Below are 19,485 nucleotides of genomic sequence, written 5' to 3' on the forward strand. Positions count from 1 at the left end.
TGTCCAGCAGGTCCCACTGAAAAGTTCTTGCATGGAATCTGCCAAACGGAATGGCCTCGTAGGCCGCCACCATTTTCCGCAGTACACGAGTGCAGTGATGAATCGACACTCTTGGCGGTTTCAGAAGTTCCTTGACCATGTTCTGGAGTTCCTGAGCCTTTTCCAACGGGAGAAAGATCCTCTGCAGTTCCGTGTCCAGAATCATGCCCAAAAACAACAGCCGAGTTGTCGGAATCAACTGCGACTTTGGTAAATTTAGGAGCCAGCCATGTTGTTGCAGCACCTTCAGGGAGAGCGCAGCGCTTTTTAGTAACTGCTCCCTTGATCTCGCCTTTATCAGGAGATCGTCCAAGTATGGGATAATTGTGACCCCTTGCTTTCGCAGGAGCACCATCATTTCCGCCATTACTTTGGTGAAAATCCTCAGGGCCATGGAAAGACCAAACGGCAACGTCTGAAATTGGTAGTGACAATCCTGAACGGCGAACCTCAGGAACGCCTGATGAGGAGAATATATGGGGACATGTAGGTATGCATCCTTTATGTCGACTGACACCATAAAATCCCTCCCCTCCAGGCTGGAGATCACAGCTCGGAGAGATTCCATCTTGAATTTGAATCTTTTTAAATACAGGTTGAGGGATTTTAAGTTCCAAATCGGTCTGACCGAGCCATCCGGCTTCGGGACCACGAACAGGGTTGAATAAAACCCTTTTCCCTGTTGTAACGGGGGAACCGTGACAATGACTTGCTGGTGACACAGCTTTTGTATCGCAGCACACACTACCTCTCTCTCTGGGTGAGAAACTGGTAAGGCCGATTTGAAAAATCGGTGGGGAGGCACGTCTTGGAACTCCAGTTTGTATCCTTGGGTCACAATTTCCAGCACCCAAGGATCCAGGCCCGAGCGAACCCAGACTTGACCGAAGAGCTGAAGACATGCCCCCACCGGTGCGGACTCCCTCAGAGGAGCCCCAGCGTCATGCGGTGGATTTGGTAGAAGCCGGGGAGGACTTCTGCTCCTGGGAGCTTGCCACAGCCGGCGATCTTTTTCCTCTTCCCTTACCTCTGGCCGCGAGGAAGGAAGATCCACGTCCTTTTCTGAATTTATGAGACCGAAAGGACTGCATCTGGTATTGAGGAGTTTTCTTTTGCTGGGGAGGGACAAAAGGCAAAAAAGAAGACTTACCCGCGGTAGCTGTAGAAACCAGGTTCGCGAGGCCCTCACCAAATAAAACTTCACCTTTGAAAGGCAGGGCCTCCATAGCCTTTTTAAAGTCAGCATCACCATTCCACTGATGAGTCCACAACGCCCTCCTAGCCGATACTGCCATGGCATTGGCCCTTGATCCCAAGAGGCCAATATCTCTTGTCGCCTCCCTTAGATATATTGCTGCGTCCCTGATATGACCCAGCGTCAAAAGTACGTTATCCTTATCCAGGGTGTCTATGTCAGATGACAAGTTATCTGCCCACCTTTCAATAGCGTTACTCACCCATGCCGACGCCACAGCCGGGTACCGTAGTAACAAAAATAGATTTTAAGGTAGTTTCCTGCTTACGATCCGCAGGATCCTTTAGGGCCGCCGTGTCAGGGGACGGTAGCGCCACCTTTTTGGACAAACGCGCCAGAGCTTTGTCCACCGTGGGTGACGAATCCCACCGTAACCTATCCTGCGAGGGAAAAGGATACGCCATAGCAATCCTCCTGGGAATCTGCAGTCTCTTGTCAAGGGATTCCCAAGCGTTTTCAAAAAGAGCATTCAGTTCATGAGAGGGAGGAAACATTACCTCAGGTTTCTTTCCCTTAAACATACAGACCCTTGTGTCAGGGACAGTGGGGTCTTCTGTGATATGTAACACCTCTTTAATTGCCACAATCATGTACTGAATACTCTTGGCCACCTTAGGATGTAACTTGGCCTCATCATAATCGACACTGGAGTCGGAATCCGTGTCGGTATCAGTGTTTGCTATCTGGGTAAATTAACGTTTCTGCGACCCTGAGGGGGCCAAAGTTTGTGACAAACCATCTACCATGGATGGTCTCCATGCTTGGTTCTGAGACTCAGATTTGTCTAACCTCTTATGCAATAAAGCCACACTTGCATTTAAAACATTCCACATATCTACCCAATCAGCAGCCGGCGGTGCCGACTGAGTCACTCCCACATTCTGTTCAGTCTCCACACCAGCCTCCTCCTGGGAAGAGCCTCCAACCTCAGACATGTCGACACACGCGCACCAACACCCCCAAACACACTGAGCTATAGGGGACAAACCCACAGGAAGGTCCTTCAGAGAGACAGAAAAGGAGTTTGCCAGCTCACACCCAGTGCCCCACCGGTCTGAAGGAATTAATTAACGCCCCAGACCTGCAAGTGCTTTTATACCAAATATTAAACACCAAAATTTTGTGCCCCCCCTTCTTTTCGTGCACCCCGTTACTTGTGTACAGCAGTGAAGGGCCAGGAGCAGCGTCTCTGCAGCAAGCTGTGGAGAAAATGGCGCTGGTTAGAGCTGAGGGAGTAAGCCCCGCCCCCTACCCGGCACGCTTCGTTCCCGCTTTTATTTATACTGGCGGGGGTCTGTATACATTGCCTCTCATGCCAGTCTCAAATGAGGATATATTGCTGCCCAGGGCGCCCCCCCTGCGCCCTGCACGCATATAGAGCCGCTTGTGTGAGGGAGCAATGGCGCGCAGCGCGACTGCTGCACGGTACCTCAGGAAGACCTGAAGTCTTCTGCCGCCTTTGCTTCTACTACTCACCCGGCTTCTCTCTTCAGACTCTGTGAGGGGGTGGCGGCGCGGCTCCGGGAACGAGCAGCTAGGCGCACCAAGTGATCAGACCCTCTGGAGTTAATGGTGTCCAGTAGCCTAAGAAGCAGAGCATTTGAACTCACAGAAGTAGGTCTGCTTCTCTCCCCTCAGTCCCACGAAGCAGGGAGCCTGTTGCCAGCAGTGCTCCCTGATAATAATAAACCTAACAAAAGCCTTTTTTAGAGAAACTCAGTAGAGCTCCCCTAGAGTGCACCCAGTCTCCTCTGTGCACAGAATCTAACTGAGGTCTGGAGGAGGGGCATAGAGGGAGGAGCCAGTTCACGCCCACTAAAGTCTTTAAGTGCCCATGTCTCCTGCGGATCCCGTCTATACCCCACCCCCCAGCATCCTCTAGGACGAAGGAGAAATTAACAAAATTTGGGGGAGGGCAGAGATCAAAGTGCCCTAAATGCCAGAAGTGCAGTATCATTAATCCCTTTAACATATGGAGCTCATTCATGTATCCCAAATGCTTTTATTATTTGGAATCAATTTGTACTTGCTTAAATATATCTCTTGTGCCTATCAGTATTGTTGACCAGTATCACCCAGTCCTAATTTGCGGGGCCTTGTATGGCTGCCCAAAGTCTGTGTTCCTTTTTGACAACATTAACCAGTTCAATATATATTGCTGGGTTATTTTTGTTTTTCGGTTTACGAATTTGCTCCTCTCAATAGGCTACAAAGGCATAGACACTACTTCTAATAACACAGTTTATAAAACCTTCTGTAATTTGGGACATTCCCAAATTACAGAACTCTTGGCAAGCTTGACCCCTTCACATCATCATCATCATGTTTGATACTTGTTAGCGCTAAGACCCCAGACAAAAACATAAGACTTGCTATGGTATTTAACATCTGCTACATGAAAATTTATTATTTTAAATGTATGCAAAAATATACGCTGGAATAAAAAGATATGAATAACTATAGGTATTCAAAATGTATAGTTTTATATTAATATGGAAAGAATAGGCATTATGTGTTGCCCTTTTAAAGGTTAGGAGGGGTGGTCTTCAGTATGCCGACTGTCGGGATCCCGGCGCCAGAATCCCGACAGCCGACATACTGACACTTTTTCTCCCTCGTGGAGGTCCACGACCCCCCTGGAGGGAGAATAAAATAGCGTGGCGAGCGCAGCGAGCCCGCAAGGGGCTCATTTGAGCTCGCCACGCTGTCGGTATGCCGGCGGTCAAGCTCCCGGCGCCGGTATGCTGGTCGCCGGGAGCCCGGTCGCCGGCATACCATACTACACCCGTTAGGAGATATCCGATATATGTAGTAACATTTAGGAAAAAGCGAGAACAAGTTTTTTCTGTTCTGATGACTATTTACCCAACTGGGAATTAGTCACTTTATGGATGTTCAAGCTGATAACAGTCAGTATATAAATGCGGCAATGCAGACACTGTTGTACTGTTATTTAAAGCATTGTAACTGTGTGGGCATGATATCTTTAAACATAATGCTTTTTGATGAGGTTTGAAGTTATCATGAGGACACCATTATAATGCTTTAAACATTACAACAGTGCCTGCATTGTCCTATGGATATCATATTGTAGACTGCATGTACATTAACAAAACGTATGTATCCCCAATGAGTTTGTCTATGACAGACTTCTAGCCCTAGTGCCCTTACACACTGAATGTGTACGTATATAGCATAGTACAGCATAAAGTATGCACACTGGCTTTCTGCGGTCTCAGCAGGGATAAAACTTTATATATTCTACCTGCTTGTCACTAGCCATTATCATTGCTTATTTCAGGTAAAATTTACGGACAGGAGCACAACTGAGGAATAAGAAACGCTTAACCTTTTTAAGAATAAACTAACATATGATGAAGGATATGATGCTATAGCACAAGAGAAAGCAAATACCGCAACAAAGTGTTTTTCACAACAGATAAGGAGTGTTCGGTTTCCACCTTACCAGTTTAAAAGAAATCCACCGGACCTCGGACACTTTGTCTGAGCAGAGAGTCAGTGCAATGACTCGCAAATAGTCATATACGTCTTTGGGACTATACAGTTCTAGGATGAGAGTCAGCTGCCTGCAACAAAAGGTATGCATATTTCTATAACTGAATTGTAGCCTCTCCCAGTGCGATCATTCACTATTACTGCTTCTAGCCATTAAAGACAGAGTGTGGAACTTAGTCTAACTCAGTAGCCACAAAATACATCAGTAAAGTCAGCATGTAAAATAGGTGGATCTCATAGTTACACGGCTGATGTTAGATGAAAAGACCTGTTTCACTATTAAAAGCTAATCATGTTAATTACAAAATTGTCATGATCTATTCTAATATCTTAATTTACTTTTGACAGAATGGTTTCCAGCAATCAATATGGGTTAGCAAACTATGGTTTAATATGCATTACTTAGGAAACAAATATGTGGGGTATCCAATTAGGCCCGAATTCTTATTTTCTTAGCAATGATTTTTTTTAAATTGGGCTATCCAGTTAGCCCCCATTTTTTCAATCTGAAAGGGGGGGGGGGGGGGGAGTGCCAGCTTCAGGGCAAATTGGATGGCCCTGGGCCTGTAAATTAGCCACGGTAAATTACTGCGGCTTATTGGATAACGCCCATATTGTTCTTCAAGGGCCTGCTTTCTGTCACCTTGTCTTGATTATTTAATTTATTTATTATTATTATTATGAACACCAAGGAAAAGATGCTCTAAAAATTTGGGTCACTCAAAGTCAGGGACGCTTCAAGAGACTCCGGTCTGGGCCTCCTCCCCTCTAGCCGGTTGTGCTGTAGACTCTGAGCACTAGGGTCACTAAAGTTTAGCGTGACAGCCATATTCCCAGTGATTTTCTTACTACACATGCACAAAACGCCAGGAAAAAGTCTGCTGCGCCATTTTCCTGGTGATTTCTGCAGCGCTGCTGCCGACGCGTGACACCGGAGGGTAAGTATTTAAAAAAATGGTTGCAGGGTGTCCAGTGTAGCCCCCTGGACCCTATGTGCACCACACACATTGCACCTATTATAAATATCCCAGTGCTTCAAGTTTAGTATATAATCCTTAGAGGAAAAAATAAGATTTTAAACCTACCGGTAAATCTTTTTCTCCTACTCCGTAGAGGATGCTGGGGACTCCGTAAGGATCATGGGGATAGACAGGCTCCGCAGGAGATATGGGCACCAAGAAAGAACTTTAGGTATGGGTGTGCACTGGCTCCTCCCTCTATGCCCCTCCTCCAGACCTCAGTTAGAGATACTGTGCCCAGAGGAGACGGACAGTACGAGGAAAGGATTTTAGTTAATCTAAGGGCAAGATTCATACCAGCCCACACCGTATAACTTGGGATATACCAACCAGTTAACAGTACGAAACAACACAGCATCAGTCCGAGACTGAGGAACACTAACATAACCTTATGCAAGCAATAACTATATACAAGTCTTGCAGAAATAGTCCGCACTTGGGACGGGCGCCCAGCATCCTCTACGGACTAGGAGAAAAAGATTTACCGGTAGGTTTAAAATCTTATTTTCTCTTACGTCCTAGAGGATGCTGGGGACTCCGTAAGGACCATGGGGATTATACCAAAGCTCCCAAACGGGCGGGAGAGTGCGGATGACTCTGCAGCACCGATTGAGCAAACAGGAGGTCCTCCTCAGCCAGTGTATCAAACTTGTAGAATTTTGCAAAAGTGTTTGAACCCGACCAAGTAGCAGCACGGCACAGCTGTAATGCCGAGATCCCTCAGGCAGCCGCCCAAGAAGAGCCCACTTTCCTGGTGGAATGGGCCTTTATTGATTTTGGTAACGGCAATCCAGCCGTAGAATGAGCCTGCTGAATCGTGTTACAGATCCAGCGAGCAATAGTCTGCTTGGAAGCAGGAGCGCCAACCTTGTCGGTTGCATACAGGATAAACAGTGCTTCTGTTTTCCTGACCCTAGCCGTTCTGGCCACGTAAATTTTCAAAGCCCTGATCACATCAAGGGACTCAGAATCCTCCAAGTCTCGCGTAGCCACAGGCACCACAATAGGTTGGTTCATATGAAAAGACGAAACCACCTTTGGCAAGAATTGAGGACGGGTCCGCAATTCCGGTCTGTCCATATGGAAAACTAAATAGGGGCTTTTATGAGACAAAGCCGCCAATTCCGACACTCGCCTAGCCGAAGCCAAGGCTAACAACATGACCCTTTATCAGAGTAGGAATGAAATCATCCGGAATGCCCTTTTCCGCTAGGATCCGGCGTTCAACCGCCATGCAGTCAAACGCAGCCGCGGTAAGTCTTAGAACAGACAGGGCCCCTGTTGTAACAGGTCCTGTCTTAGAGGAAGAGGCCACGGATCTTCTGTGAGCATTTCCTGCAGATCCAGATACCAGGCCCTTCGTGGCCAATCTGGAACAATGATAATTGTCTGTACTCCTCTTTTTCTTATTATTCTCAACACCTTGGGGATGAGAGGAAGAGGAGGAAACACAGACCGACTGGAATACCCACGGTGTCACGAGGGCGTCCACTGCCACCGCCTGTGGGTCTCTTGACCTGGCGCAATACCTCTGTAGTTTTTTGTTGAGGCAGGACGCCATCATGTCTATCTGGGGCAGTCCCCACTGACTTGCAATCTGTGCGAAGACTTCCTGATGAAGTCCCCACTCTCCTGGATGGAGATCGTGTCTGCTGAGGAAGTCTGCTTCCCAGTTGTCCACTCCCGGAATGAACACTGCTGACAGTGCGCTTACATGATTTTCCGCCCAGCGAAGAATCCTGGTGGCTTCCGCCACTGCCACTCTGCTCTGCGTGCCGCCTTGGCGGTTTACAAGAGCCACTGCGGTGATGTTGTCTAACTGAATCAGAACCGGTAGGTCGCGAAGCCAAGTCTCCGCTTGACGAAGGGCGTTGTATATGTTGATGTGAAGACAAGTCTCCTGGCTTGACCAAAGACCTTGGAAGTTTCTTCCCTGTGTGACTGCTCCCCAACCTCGGAGGCTCGCGTCCGTGGTTACCAGAATCCAGTCCTGAATGGCGAACCTGCGACCCTCTAGAAGGTGAGCACTCTGTAGCCACCACAGGAGAGACACCCTTGCCCTGGGGGACAGGGTGATCAACTGATGAATCTGTAGATGTGACCCGGACCACTTGTCCAGTAGGTCCCATTGGCAGGTCCTCGCATGGAACCTGCCGAAGGGAATGGCCTCGTAAGATGCCACCATCTTCCCTAGGACTCGAGTGCAGTGATGCACTGACACCTGTTTTGGCTTCAATAGGTCCCTGACCAGAGTCATGAGTTCCTGGGCCTTTTCTATCGGAAGATAAACCCTTTTCTGGTCCGTATCCAGAATCATGCCTAAGAAGGTCAAACGAGTCGTAGGAACTAACTGTGACTTCGGGATATTGAGAATCCAGCCGTGTTGTTGTAACACCTTCAGTGAAAGTGACACGCTGTTCAACACCTGCTCTCGTGATCTCGCTTTTATGAGTAGATCGTCCAAGTACGGGATAATTGTGACACCCTGCTTGCGCAGGAGCACCATCATTTCCGCCATTACCTTGGTGAAAATCCTCGGGGCCGTGGAAAGCCCAAACGGCAACGTCTGAAATTGGTAATGACAATCCTGTACCGCAAATCTCAGGTACGCCTGATGAGGTGGATATATGGGAACATGAAGGTATGCATCCTTTATGTCCAGGGATACCATAAAATCCCCCCCTTCTAGGCGGGCGATGACCGCTCTGAGCGATTCCATCTTGAACTTGAACCTTTTCAAGTATAGGTTCAAGGATTTTAAATTTAAAATGGGTCTGACCGAACCGTCCTGTTTCGGGACTACAAATAGGGTTGAGTAATACCCCCTCCCCTGTTGACGCAGGGGAACTTTGACACCACCTGTTGACACAATTTGTGAATTGCATTTAAAACTATCTCCCTTTCTGGGGGAGAAGCTGGTAGGGCCGATTTGAAAAACCGGCGAGGAGGCACCTCTTCGAATTCCAGCTTGTAACCCTGGGAAACAATTTCTATTGCCAAGGGATCCACATGTGAGTGAACCCAGATGTGGCTGAAAAGTCGAAGACGTGCCCCCATTGGGGCGGACTCCTTCAGCGGAGCCCCAGCGTCATGCGGTGGATTTTGTAGACGCCGGGGAGGACTTCTGCTCCTGGGAACTATCTGTGGTAGGCAGCTTTTTCCCTCTGCCCTTACCTCTGGCAAGAAAGGACGATCCTCGTGCTCTTTTGTTTTTATTTGACCGAAAGGACTGCATTTGATAATGTGGCACTTTTAGTGCTGTGAGGGAATATAAGGCAAAAAATTTCATTTACCTGCCGTAGCTGTGGAGACCAGGTCCGAGAGACCTTCCCCAAACAATTCCTCACCCTTGTAAGGTAAAACCTCCAAATGCCTCTTTGAGTCGGCATCACCTGTCCATTGCCGGGTCCATAGGACTCGTCTAGCAGAAATCGACATTAGCGTTGACTATAGAACCCAGTAGGCCAATGTCTCTTTGAGCATCCCTCATATATAAGACAGCATCTTTAATATGACCCAGGGTCAATAAAATGGTATCCTTATCCAGGGTATCCAATTCCGCCGATAAGGTATCTGTCCACGGTGCTACAGCGCTCGCTACAAACCCAAGCCGACGCTATCGCCGGTCTGAGTAAGGTACCAGAGTGTGTGTAAATGGACTATAAGGTAGCCTCCCGCTTGCGATCAGCAGGATCCCTGAGGGTAGCCGTATCTTGGGATGGCAGTGCTACCTTTTTGGATAAGCGTGTCAACGCTTTGTCCACCCTTGGGGAGTATTCCCACCGCATCCTGCCCTTAGCCGGGAAAGGATACGCCATAAGAATCCTTTTGGGAATCTGCAGTTTCTTGTCTGGAGATTCCCACGCCTTTTCAAATAACTCGTTCAGCTCATGAGAAGGGGTAAGGGTTACCTCAGGTTTCTTTTCCTTATACATGTGTACCCTCGTGTCAGGGACAGGGGGTTCCTCTGTGATATGTAAAACATCCTTTATTGCAATAATCATATATTGAATACTTTTAGCCAATTTTGGCTGTAAATTTGCATCATCGTAGTCGACACTGGAGTCAGAATCCGTGTCGGTATTAGTGTCTACTATTTGGGATAGTGGGCGCTTTGAGACCCCGAGGGTCCCTGCGACATAGGGGCAGGCAGGGCCTGACTCTCTGCATAATTCCTGGACTCAGCTTTGGCCAACCTTTTGTGCAATAAATTCACATTAGCACTTAAAACATTCCACATATCCACCCAGTCAGGTGTCTGTGTTGCCGACGGAGACACCACATTCATTTGCTCCACCTCCTCGCTAGGAAAGCCTTCTACCTCAGACATGCCGACACACGCGTACCGACACACCACACACTCAGGGAAACCTCTTATCTGAAGACAGTTCCCCCACAAGGCCCTTTGGAGAGACAGAGCGAGAGTATGCCAGCACACACCCAGCGCTAATGACCCAGGAAAAAACACTATACGTTTACCCAGGTAGCGCTGTAATTATCTATTTGCGCCAAATTATGTGCCCCCCCCCCCCCTTTTTAAAACCCTCTTACACCGTGGTAAGCAGGGGAGAGTCCGGGGAGCTTCCTCTCAGCGGTGTGCTGTGGAGAAAATGGCGCTGGTGAGTGCTGAGGAACAAGCTCAGCCCCCTCAGCGGCGGGCTTCGGTCCCGCTGAAAAATTCAAAAACTGGCGGGGGATCTCTTTTATATACAGTGCCCAGCCTGTATATATGCTTATTGCCAGATTTGGAGGTCCTTATTTCTGCCCAGGGCGCCCCCCCTGCGCCCTTCACCCTTACAGTGACTGCTGTGTGTGTGCTGTGTGGGAGCAATGGCGCACTGCGCTAACGCTGTGCGTTACCTCTATGAAGATCTGAAGTCTTCTACCGCCTCTGAAGTCTTCTTTCTTCACATACTCACCCGGCTTCTATCTTCCGGCTCTGCGAGGAGGATGGCGGCGCGGCTCTGGGACGAACGGCGAGGGTGAGACCTGCGTTCCATTCCCTCTGGAGCTAATGGTGTCCAGTAGCCTAAGAAACAGAGCCTAACATTAAAGTAGGTCTGTTTCTCTCCCCTCAGTCCCTCGATGCGGGGAGTCTGTTGCCAGCAGGCTCCCTGAAAATAAAAAAACCTAACAAAATACTTTCTTTCCAGGAAACTCAGGAGAGCTCCCTGTAATGCACCCAGTCTCCTCTGGGCACAGTAATAAACTGAGGTCTGGAGGAGGGGCATAGAGGGAGGAGCCAGTGCACACCCATACCTAAAGTTCTTTCTTGGTGCCCATGCCTCCTGCGGAGCCCGTCTATCCCCATTGTCCTTACGGAGTCCCCAGCATCCTCTAAGAGAAATAATGGATTAAAGCAATATGCTCTATAATCCATGTTTGATAAGAACACGCTATAAATGTAAGAGTTGAAAGTAATGACATAACAGATCAATGATATACACTTGACCCTAAGGACTCTATGAATCAATCTAATGCAATCCTATTTTGCATGTATATGCATAGAAAATCATACCATGTTAATATTATATACCTGGTATGTTCCAGAAGATAGTTATAATGTATTATTAAAACTGTTCTTAGAAAAAGGGTCAATTAATCAGCTGTAAAACAGATCCAGCACACCCCTTTCAGTGTTGTCACAAAGGGGGGGTGGGGGGCAAGGTGTAAGGTTTATAATGTAATGGAATGATTTTTAGAAATGATCGGTTTTAGAAATTAGTATGATATTCAAAAAATTATCCTTAGCTTCTAGCTTTCTGAAGGAGGCAGATAATACGAAAGATTACGTGTGTTGTACTGTTTCAGTATTTTATTTGAAACTGATTTTGCATTTATATTCATGTGCATTTTAGATCATGGTGAGGCATGCAAGTACATTGTACTTCCTGGTGTGGCATGTGAGCAATTATACTTCCTAGTGAAGCATATAAGCACATTTTACTTTCTGATGTTAACAGTCCACTACAGACCAAGGACCTCTTGTTGGCATTTATATAATGCGAGTCTAGAAAAGAGGAAACCAGGTATCTCACACTCACTCTGCCAATTCATATCGGAACCTCCAGTTCCTGATATTATCTGTGGTGAGGAACTCCTGCAGCTGGTAGAGATACTCCCGACGCATGTCTGCATGGAGAAGCTTAAGAGACAAAGAGAAATACATCAGAAATAATTGAAATGAATTTGTGACCCATTGAAAACTGCCTAAACTAACATTCTCACTTTAATTTAAATGAATAGAGGCAAGATAAAACTCTGGTATTTGACAGGTACACAATAAAGGACCACATAACCAAACATAGGATGCCTTTTGCAAAGCAGCAAGTTCATGAGACTTTTCCATATTTGAGGTAAGGCTGGCAGTAATGTGTTTTTTTTTTAGATGCATGCATGAATTCTTGTGAAAATATTTAAGAATACAGCTGGGACCCGTCTCTGTGCCTAAAATGGTTGCAAAAGTACTCATTAGCCATTTACTACATACATTACAAGATAGAATTTACTTTATAGGTTCACTTTTTGTCAGGTACAGAAATTTGTATTACATGGGCACATTGCCTACTGCAGGAAAATGACAATAGTCTAGTGTTTCTGCCACTTGTGAGTATATTCTAGCAAAAGTTGGACATGGATATCACACAGTACAGAACAGTGTTAGGTTTAACTTACACAATCAAACTTCAATGAGAAATCTAAACTTCACCATTAAACATTACCTTGAGAAAATCGTACAGATGCTTCAGAACGCCAATGCGGACTTCATCCAGATCTTTCAGGAATCCATTGAAAATGGGAACAAGATCAGCAGCTGTCAACTTATCCCCAAGAATCACAGCCAGTTCGTGGATGGAAAAGGCTAGCGTCCGTCGCACCTTCCACTAAGCAGAGAAATATTGCATACCCATATAATATAGTAGATTCTTACTGTACTTTTTATCCACTAAAACATAAAAATTTGTCTCTACAGTAGATCATGTTTTGAGGATTTCTTTCATCATTCACAGGATGCTTTACATGTGGATCAATAAGTAATGAAACAGTAATTACCCCTATCTTGTCATATAAAAATACAAACCATGATCTGACCCGTTTTATGTATTAGACAAGAAAAAAATAAATACTCTATAAACACTTCATAATAGATGCAACGGTCTTATTAAAAAAAAAAAAAAAAAAAGTACTGGAAACTATAATTTGAGGGGAAGAGAGCATAGGTCAGAAAAGGAGAGGTTGGTTTGAGCTGGGGTGTATTTTGTGAGGAGGTCAAATATACAGAGGAAAAGTTAGCGAGGGTGAGAAGCTTGTATTGAAACGGTAGCCAATCAGAAATTTTTTTTTTAATTACCTACCGGTAAATCCTTTTCTCATAGTCCATAAGGGATACTAGGGATCACTTAGTATGATGGGGTCCAAAGGAGCCGGTGCACTTTAAATTCTTCAAACTGGGTGTGCTGGCTCCTCCCTTCTATGCCCCCTCCCACAGCCCATCCTAGGAAAACTGTGCCCGAAGGAGACGGACATACTTGAGAGGAGGAAACATGACAGTGGTGAGTGGTGAGACTAACGAACCAGCACACAATAGAACAAGAACAAAACCAGCAACAGCTAGCTAAACAGAACAGCAACAGCTGATTCAAACAACTTTCACACAAGAACAAAAACTTGCAGGATAGTCGAAGCACAGAGGCGGGCGCCCAGTATCCCTTATGGACGAGAAAAGGATTTACTGGTAGGTAATTAAAATCCTATTTTCTCTAACATCCATAAGAGATACTGGGGTTCACTTAGTACGATGGGGACGTCCCAAAGCTCCCAGAACGGGCAGGAACGTGCCGAGACATATGCAGGACCGGAAGTCCAAATTGGATATCCTCTTTAGCCAGGGTATCAAACTTGTAGAACTGCACAAACGTGTTTGTTCTTGACCAGGTAGCGGCTCGGCATATTTGCAAAGCAGAGACTCCACGGAGGAACCCACCGGCCTCGTAGAATGGGCCATGATAGACTGTGGAACAGACAAGGCTGCTGAAGTATAGGCCTGTTGGATAGCAAGTCTAATCCAACGAGCAATTGACTGCTTTGAAGCAGGGCAACCCTTTTTGCGAGCATCATACAGCAAAGAGGGAATACGATTTTCTGACACAAGCAGTCATCTTGACATAGATCTTCAAGGCTCACACTACATCCAAGGACTCAGAATTAGAAGAAGTATCAGAAATGGCCAGAACCACAATTGGTTGATTTAGGTGGAACGCAGAAACCACCTTAGGCAAGAACTGCTGAAAAGTCCTGAGCTCTGCTCTGTCCTCATGAAAGACTAAGTAGGGACTCTTGCAGGATAAAGCTCCAAGTTTCAAAACACGCCTAGACGAGGCTAATGCCAAGAGCATTACAGTCTTCCACATAAGGTACTTGTCTTCTACTGACATCAATGGTTCAAACCAAGAAGATTGTAGAAATTTCAAAACCACGTTCAGATCCCAAGGTGCCGTGGGTGGCACAAAAGGAGGGTGTATGTGAAGGACACCTTGAAAGAATGTCTGGACTTCAGGCAAAAGAAAACGGACAAAGCCAAAGACCTGGACTTTAATGGGAGCCTAACTGTAGGCCCATATCCACTCCAACCTGTAAGAAACGCCCCAGGTTGAAATCTGCAGTCGGATACCTTCGGCCTTCACAACAGGAGAGACATCTTTTCCATCCATTCATGGTTGCAATAACCTTGTTCGGAATACCCTTCTTATCTAGCATGTTCCGTTCAACCCCCATGCAATTAAACAAAGCCGCCGTAAGTCCGGGCAGATGAACGGCCCATTTGAAAAAGGTCCTCCCGCATTGGCAGAGGCCAGGGGTCTTCTGCTGACATGGCTAGAAGGTCTGCGTATCAAACTCTCAGAATCAGAATTGCCTGAACTCCCTCCCTTCTGATTCTCTTTAGAACCCTGGGGAGTAACTGAATTGGAGGAAACAGGTACACCAACCGATAAAGTTCACGGCGTTGTCAGTGCGACCACTGCTGCCGCCTGAGTGTCCCTTTTTCTGGAACAATAGTGCCGAAGCTTCTCGTTGAGCTGAGAGGCCACCAGATCGATCTGTGGACAGTCCCACTGATCTGTTATCTGTCCTATACCTAATACCTGTGAATGGAGACCCCCACTCTCCCGGGTGTAGGGCGCGTCAACTTAGGAAGACCGCCTCCCAGTTGTCTACTCTCGGAATGAATACGGCCAATATCACCCTTGCATTCCTTTCCACCCAGAGGAGTATCTTGGAAACCTCTTGCACGCAAGCTCTGCTCTTTGTTGCTCCTTGTCGATAGATGCACGTCACTGCTGTGGGGTTGTCCGAATGAACTTGTATGGGCTGATTTTGAAGCAGAGGAGAGGCCTGAAGTAGAGCATTGCTGATCGCCCGGAGTTCTAGGATGTTTATTGGAAGAAGGGCTTTGTGGATTGACCACCTGCCCTGGAACTGCACCCCTTGGGTGACAGCTCCCCAACCCCGAAGACTTGCGTCTGTGTTAAGAGAATCCAATCCTGCACCGCGAAGCTCCAACCCTCCAAGAGGTTGGAGGACTGCAACCACCACAGGAGTGAAATGCTGATCTGTGGTGAAAGACGTATGATCTGGTGCATCTGCGGATGCGACCCTGACCTTGAAGCAGAGGAGAGGCCTGAAGTAGAGCATTGCTGATCGCCCAGAGTTTTAGGATGTTTCTTGGAAAAAGGGCTTTGTGGATTGACCACCTGCCAGGAGATCTAGTTGGAAAGTCTGCGCGTGGAATCTTCCATACTGAATCGCCTTGTATGCAAAGATGTACTGAGACACGGCTTGGTGTCAGTGCCGCTCAAACTACCTCTTGAAGCATCTTTGCCTTGTCCACGGAAGACCTTCTGAGACACCTTGTCCAGAATCATTCCCAGGAACTGGAGTCTTTGCGTTGGCTCAATTTCAGTAAACTGAGAATCCACCTGTGGTGTGACAGTAGTTGTGCTGTGCAGCTGATGCCGTCCATCAGTTGTTCCCTGGATCTTGCTTTTATCAATAGATCATCCAGGTAGGGTACAATATTCACCCCCTGAATCCGGAGTTGGAACATAATTTCCGCCATCACCTTTGTGAAAACCCTAGGGGCTGAGGACAGGCCGAATTGATAGTACTCGTTCAGCAGAGCAAACCTGAGGTAAGCTTGATGAGACAGCCATATTGGAATATAGAGGTAAGCGTTCTTTATACCCAGAGAAATTAATAACTCCCCCTCTTCCAGACCTGAGATTACTGCTCTCAGAGACTCCATCTTGAATTGGAAAACCCTCAGATATGGGTTTAACGATTTGAGATTCAAAATGGGCCTCACCGAACCGTCCGGTTTCAGTACCACAAACAGGTTGGAATAATATCCCTCGCCCTGTTGATGAAGTGGAACTGGGACAATGACCTGAGTCTGTACCAACTTTTGAATAGCCTCCTGTAACATAAGCCGCGTTTCCTCAGAAACCGGTAGGCCTGACCTGAAAAATCTGTGAGGCGGAGAACTTTCGAACTACAGTTTGTAGCCCTGGGAGATCAGGTCTTTTACCCAAGCATCCTGGCAGCTTCTCGAAATGAGGCTGAGGAACCTTTGACGAGTTCCTACCCTGAGATCCCCCAAGAGTGGAGGGACACCATCATGCAGAGGTCTTTGTGGAAACAGGGATGACGCTCTGATCCTGAGACCTTGTGGCTGCAGGTTTGCGTGTCTTATCTCTGGTACCTCTTGCTGCATTTGAGGTGCCTCTGGATGTGCCCTTAAACCTTGTGGTCAGAAAGGACTGCAGGGAAGGTCCCCGGTAAGAGTGTCTAGCTGGTGGAGCCGCAGATGGGAGGTACGTGGACTTTCCAGTGGTAGCCTTCGAAATCCATATGTCTAATGCACCTCTGAATAGCCAATCTCCTGTGAAAGGCAAAGCTTCCACACTCTTTTTTGACTCTGCGTCCGCTACACACTGCGTCCGCTACACACTGATGCAGCCACAAGGCCCTGCGTGCAGAAAACACCATGATAGTAGATTGAGCATTAATAATGCCTATGTCTTTGATTGTCTCACAAAAGAAACGTACAGATTCCTGGATATGCATTATCAGCGTCTCCATTTCTGCCAGGGTCTTCTCTCCAGTTAGGCCCTGATGAAGATTACCTGCCCAGGTATGAATGGCGTGTGTTACCTAACAGCCCGCAATAACAGGCCTCTGGGATGCTCATGCTGCTATGTAAATAGATTTCAAAGTGTTGTCTATCTTCCTGTCAGCTGGTTCCTTTAGGGCAGTAACCCCCGGAACTGGCAGCACTGTCTTTTTTGATAGGCGTTATACCAAAGCATCTACAGCAGGTGGAGTTTCCCAAATCTTTTTCCCCTCATGGGCAAAAGGGAAAGCAGCCACTAATTTCTTTGTCACTTGGAATTTCTTGTCAGGATTAACCCAGGGTTCTCTGAAAAGATCATCCAGTTCCTTAGAATCAGGAAAAGTGACATGTTTTTTTCTGCTTAGAGAAAACCCCCCCCCCCCCCAAAAAAAAAAAACCTGCTGTACCTCCGCTTCATTACCAGGGATATGTAAAACATCTCTTATAGTAAGTATAAGTGATTCCACACCCTGTGCTGTGGATTCCAGCTCCTCCCCCTCTTCGGATACCTCCTCCTTGGACTCCGAGAGGGTGTCAGGTAACCCAGGCTTTTGGAGTAGTGGTTGTAAGAGAGGGGGCACCCGCCTGCGATCTGTTTTATTCTTAGCCAGAGCAGCCATAGACTGTTGTAACTGTTGCCTTTCCTGTCTGGCAGCAGTTAACTCATTTGCCATGTCAGCCATCATAGATTTAATAGAATTTAACCTAGTTGGTTCTTGTAAATCACTCCCGTAAGCCCCACTGTCTTGTGAAGGCTGGCTACATTTGCTCACATATGAGAGAATCTGCAGGGGAGGGAGAAAATCTGGTGTTACAGACATTACACACAGCTTTCCTCACCATGGTGACAATAACACACACACACACACACACACACACACACACACACACACACACACACACACACACACACACACACACACACACACACACGTATAAGCAAGCCTGCCTAGTATGTGGAGAAAACCCAGAGAGGAGGGACCAGCACCCAGTCTGTAACAAACTATGTTAGAATGTTAGGCTATATGGCTGTTGTATGTGTGAGGGGCCTAATAAAATGTTCCCACAGCGGGCTCTCCCCCTGACTACACCCCTATACCAGTGTCTGGCCGTGGAGTATCCCCTGGAGGAGGTGGCTGTCTTGCTGCAGCGCTGAGAATGCAGAGAATGACGCCAGAAAGCTATGGGATCACCCAAAAGGGAGTCCGTATGCCCGCCCCGCATACATGCCACTAGCGGGACCCCCGCCTTCACTCACCACTCAACGACCTTCAGGCTCTGTTCTGGGGGCATGCGCACAATGCTTGCGGTACATGGACGCTCAGGACTGTTGTCCTGTCAGCAGGATCCAACTCAGCACCTCCAGGAGGCCAGTCTCAGTCCCCTCCCGCACCCACCAGAGTCCATCAGTGCAGGCAGTCTGTTGCCCAACAGCCTACCTGAAAAAAAAAATGTTTAAATTAAACTGAAGAAAAATCCTCTGGAGCTCCAGAATGTGCATCCCAGGGCACCTTTTTCTAAACTGGGGCACCTCCTGAGGGCACATTTTTCTAAACTGGGCTATGGGAGGGGGCATAGAGGGGAGGAGCCAGCACACCCTGTTTGAAGAATTTAAAGTGCACCGGCTCCTTTGGTCCCCATCTATACCCCAACGGACCAAGTGAACCCCAGTATCCCTTATGGAGGTTAGAGAAATTGCAGAATGGGGAAGCTGATGAGGTGCGATGGGAGAGGAAGATAAACAGTAGTGAATTAAAGAGGAGAAATGTGGCAATGGGGATGGCTAGCTAGGAGGAAATTGCAGTAGTCTAGGCAGGGATGATGAGCAGAGAGTGGATCAGGATTTTGGTAATACACAGTCTATAAGATAGAAGCCTGGAAATGTGGAGTGAAGCAGAGGTTAGTCAATGATAACACTGAAGCAGTGGTCATGAGGAACAGAGGAGAGTCTGACATCACTGATGGTGAGGGAGGCTATGGAAGCAATAGCGATATTAGAAAGGGGAAAATGAAGTAACTTTATTTGGACATGCTGAGTAGCACTGAGACATCTAGTTTGATGTGCCAGAGAGAAGGTGATAAAAGGTAGATTTGGGTGCCATCAGAGTAGTCGAAGTCGGAAAATATTGCAATACACACACCACATGCAAACACCACACAGATGGCATCCATATATGTACTTAGTCTGGCGTGCGTGCAGCATACTCGCAAACTGCGTACAAACCGCCTCCCACGGGAGTGCGCGTACGGGCGTCGTATGAGCAATTACAGAAAGATTCTTACTATTAATGCAGAGACATGCCACAGTGACCAGCCTGTGTCGAGTCACTGTTCACACACACACTAATCTAACCAAACATGCACATCCTTCCAACACAATGTCTCGGTATTCCAATGTTTGAACAGACCCCCTGGTCTGTGAAGAAAGATACACACAAACCAAACTGTCATTGTTTAATGGAAACCAGGACAATAGGAGACAAATA

General features: G+C 47.1%; 1 protein-coding gene across 2 annotated transcripts in view; it reads right to left on the bottom strand.

Moving 5' to 3' along the window:
- LOC135055455 (serine/threonine-protein phosphatase 4 regulatory subunit 1-like) overlaps nt 1-19,485 on the bottom strand; it is a 253,562-nt gene that overhangs the window by 64,724 nt on the left and 169,353 nt on the right. For both annotated transcript variants that reach the window (XM_063959564.1, XM_063959563.1), the window contains exons 15-17: nt 12,552-12,713; nt 11,874-11,974; nt 4,761-4,881 (exon numbers count right to left, since the gene is read on the bottom strand). In XM_063959564.1, the coding sequence (XP_063815634.1) occupies nt 4,761-4,881; nt 11,874-11,974; nt 12,552-12,713 (384 nt within the window). The remainder of the gene's footprint in view (nt 1-4,760; nt 4,882-11,873; nt 11,975-12,551; nt 12,714-19,485) is intronic.

Source organism: Pseudophryne corroboree, chromosome 3 (assembly GCF_028390025.1).
Source record: "Pseudophryne corroboree isolate aPseCor3 chromosome 3, aPseCor3.hap2, whole genome shotgun sequence".
Lineage (NCBI taxonomy): Eukaryota > Metazoa > Chordata > Amphibia > Anura > Myobatrachidae > Pseudophryne > Pseudophryne corroboree.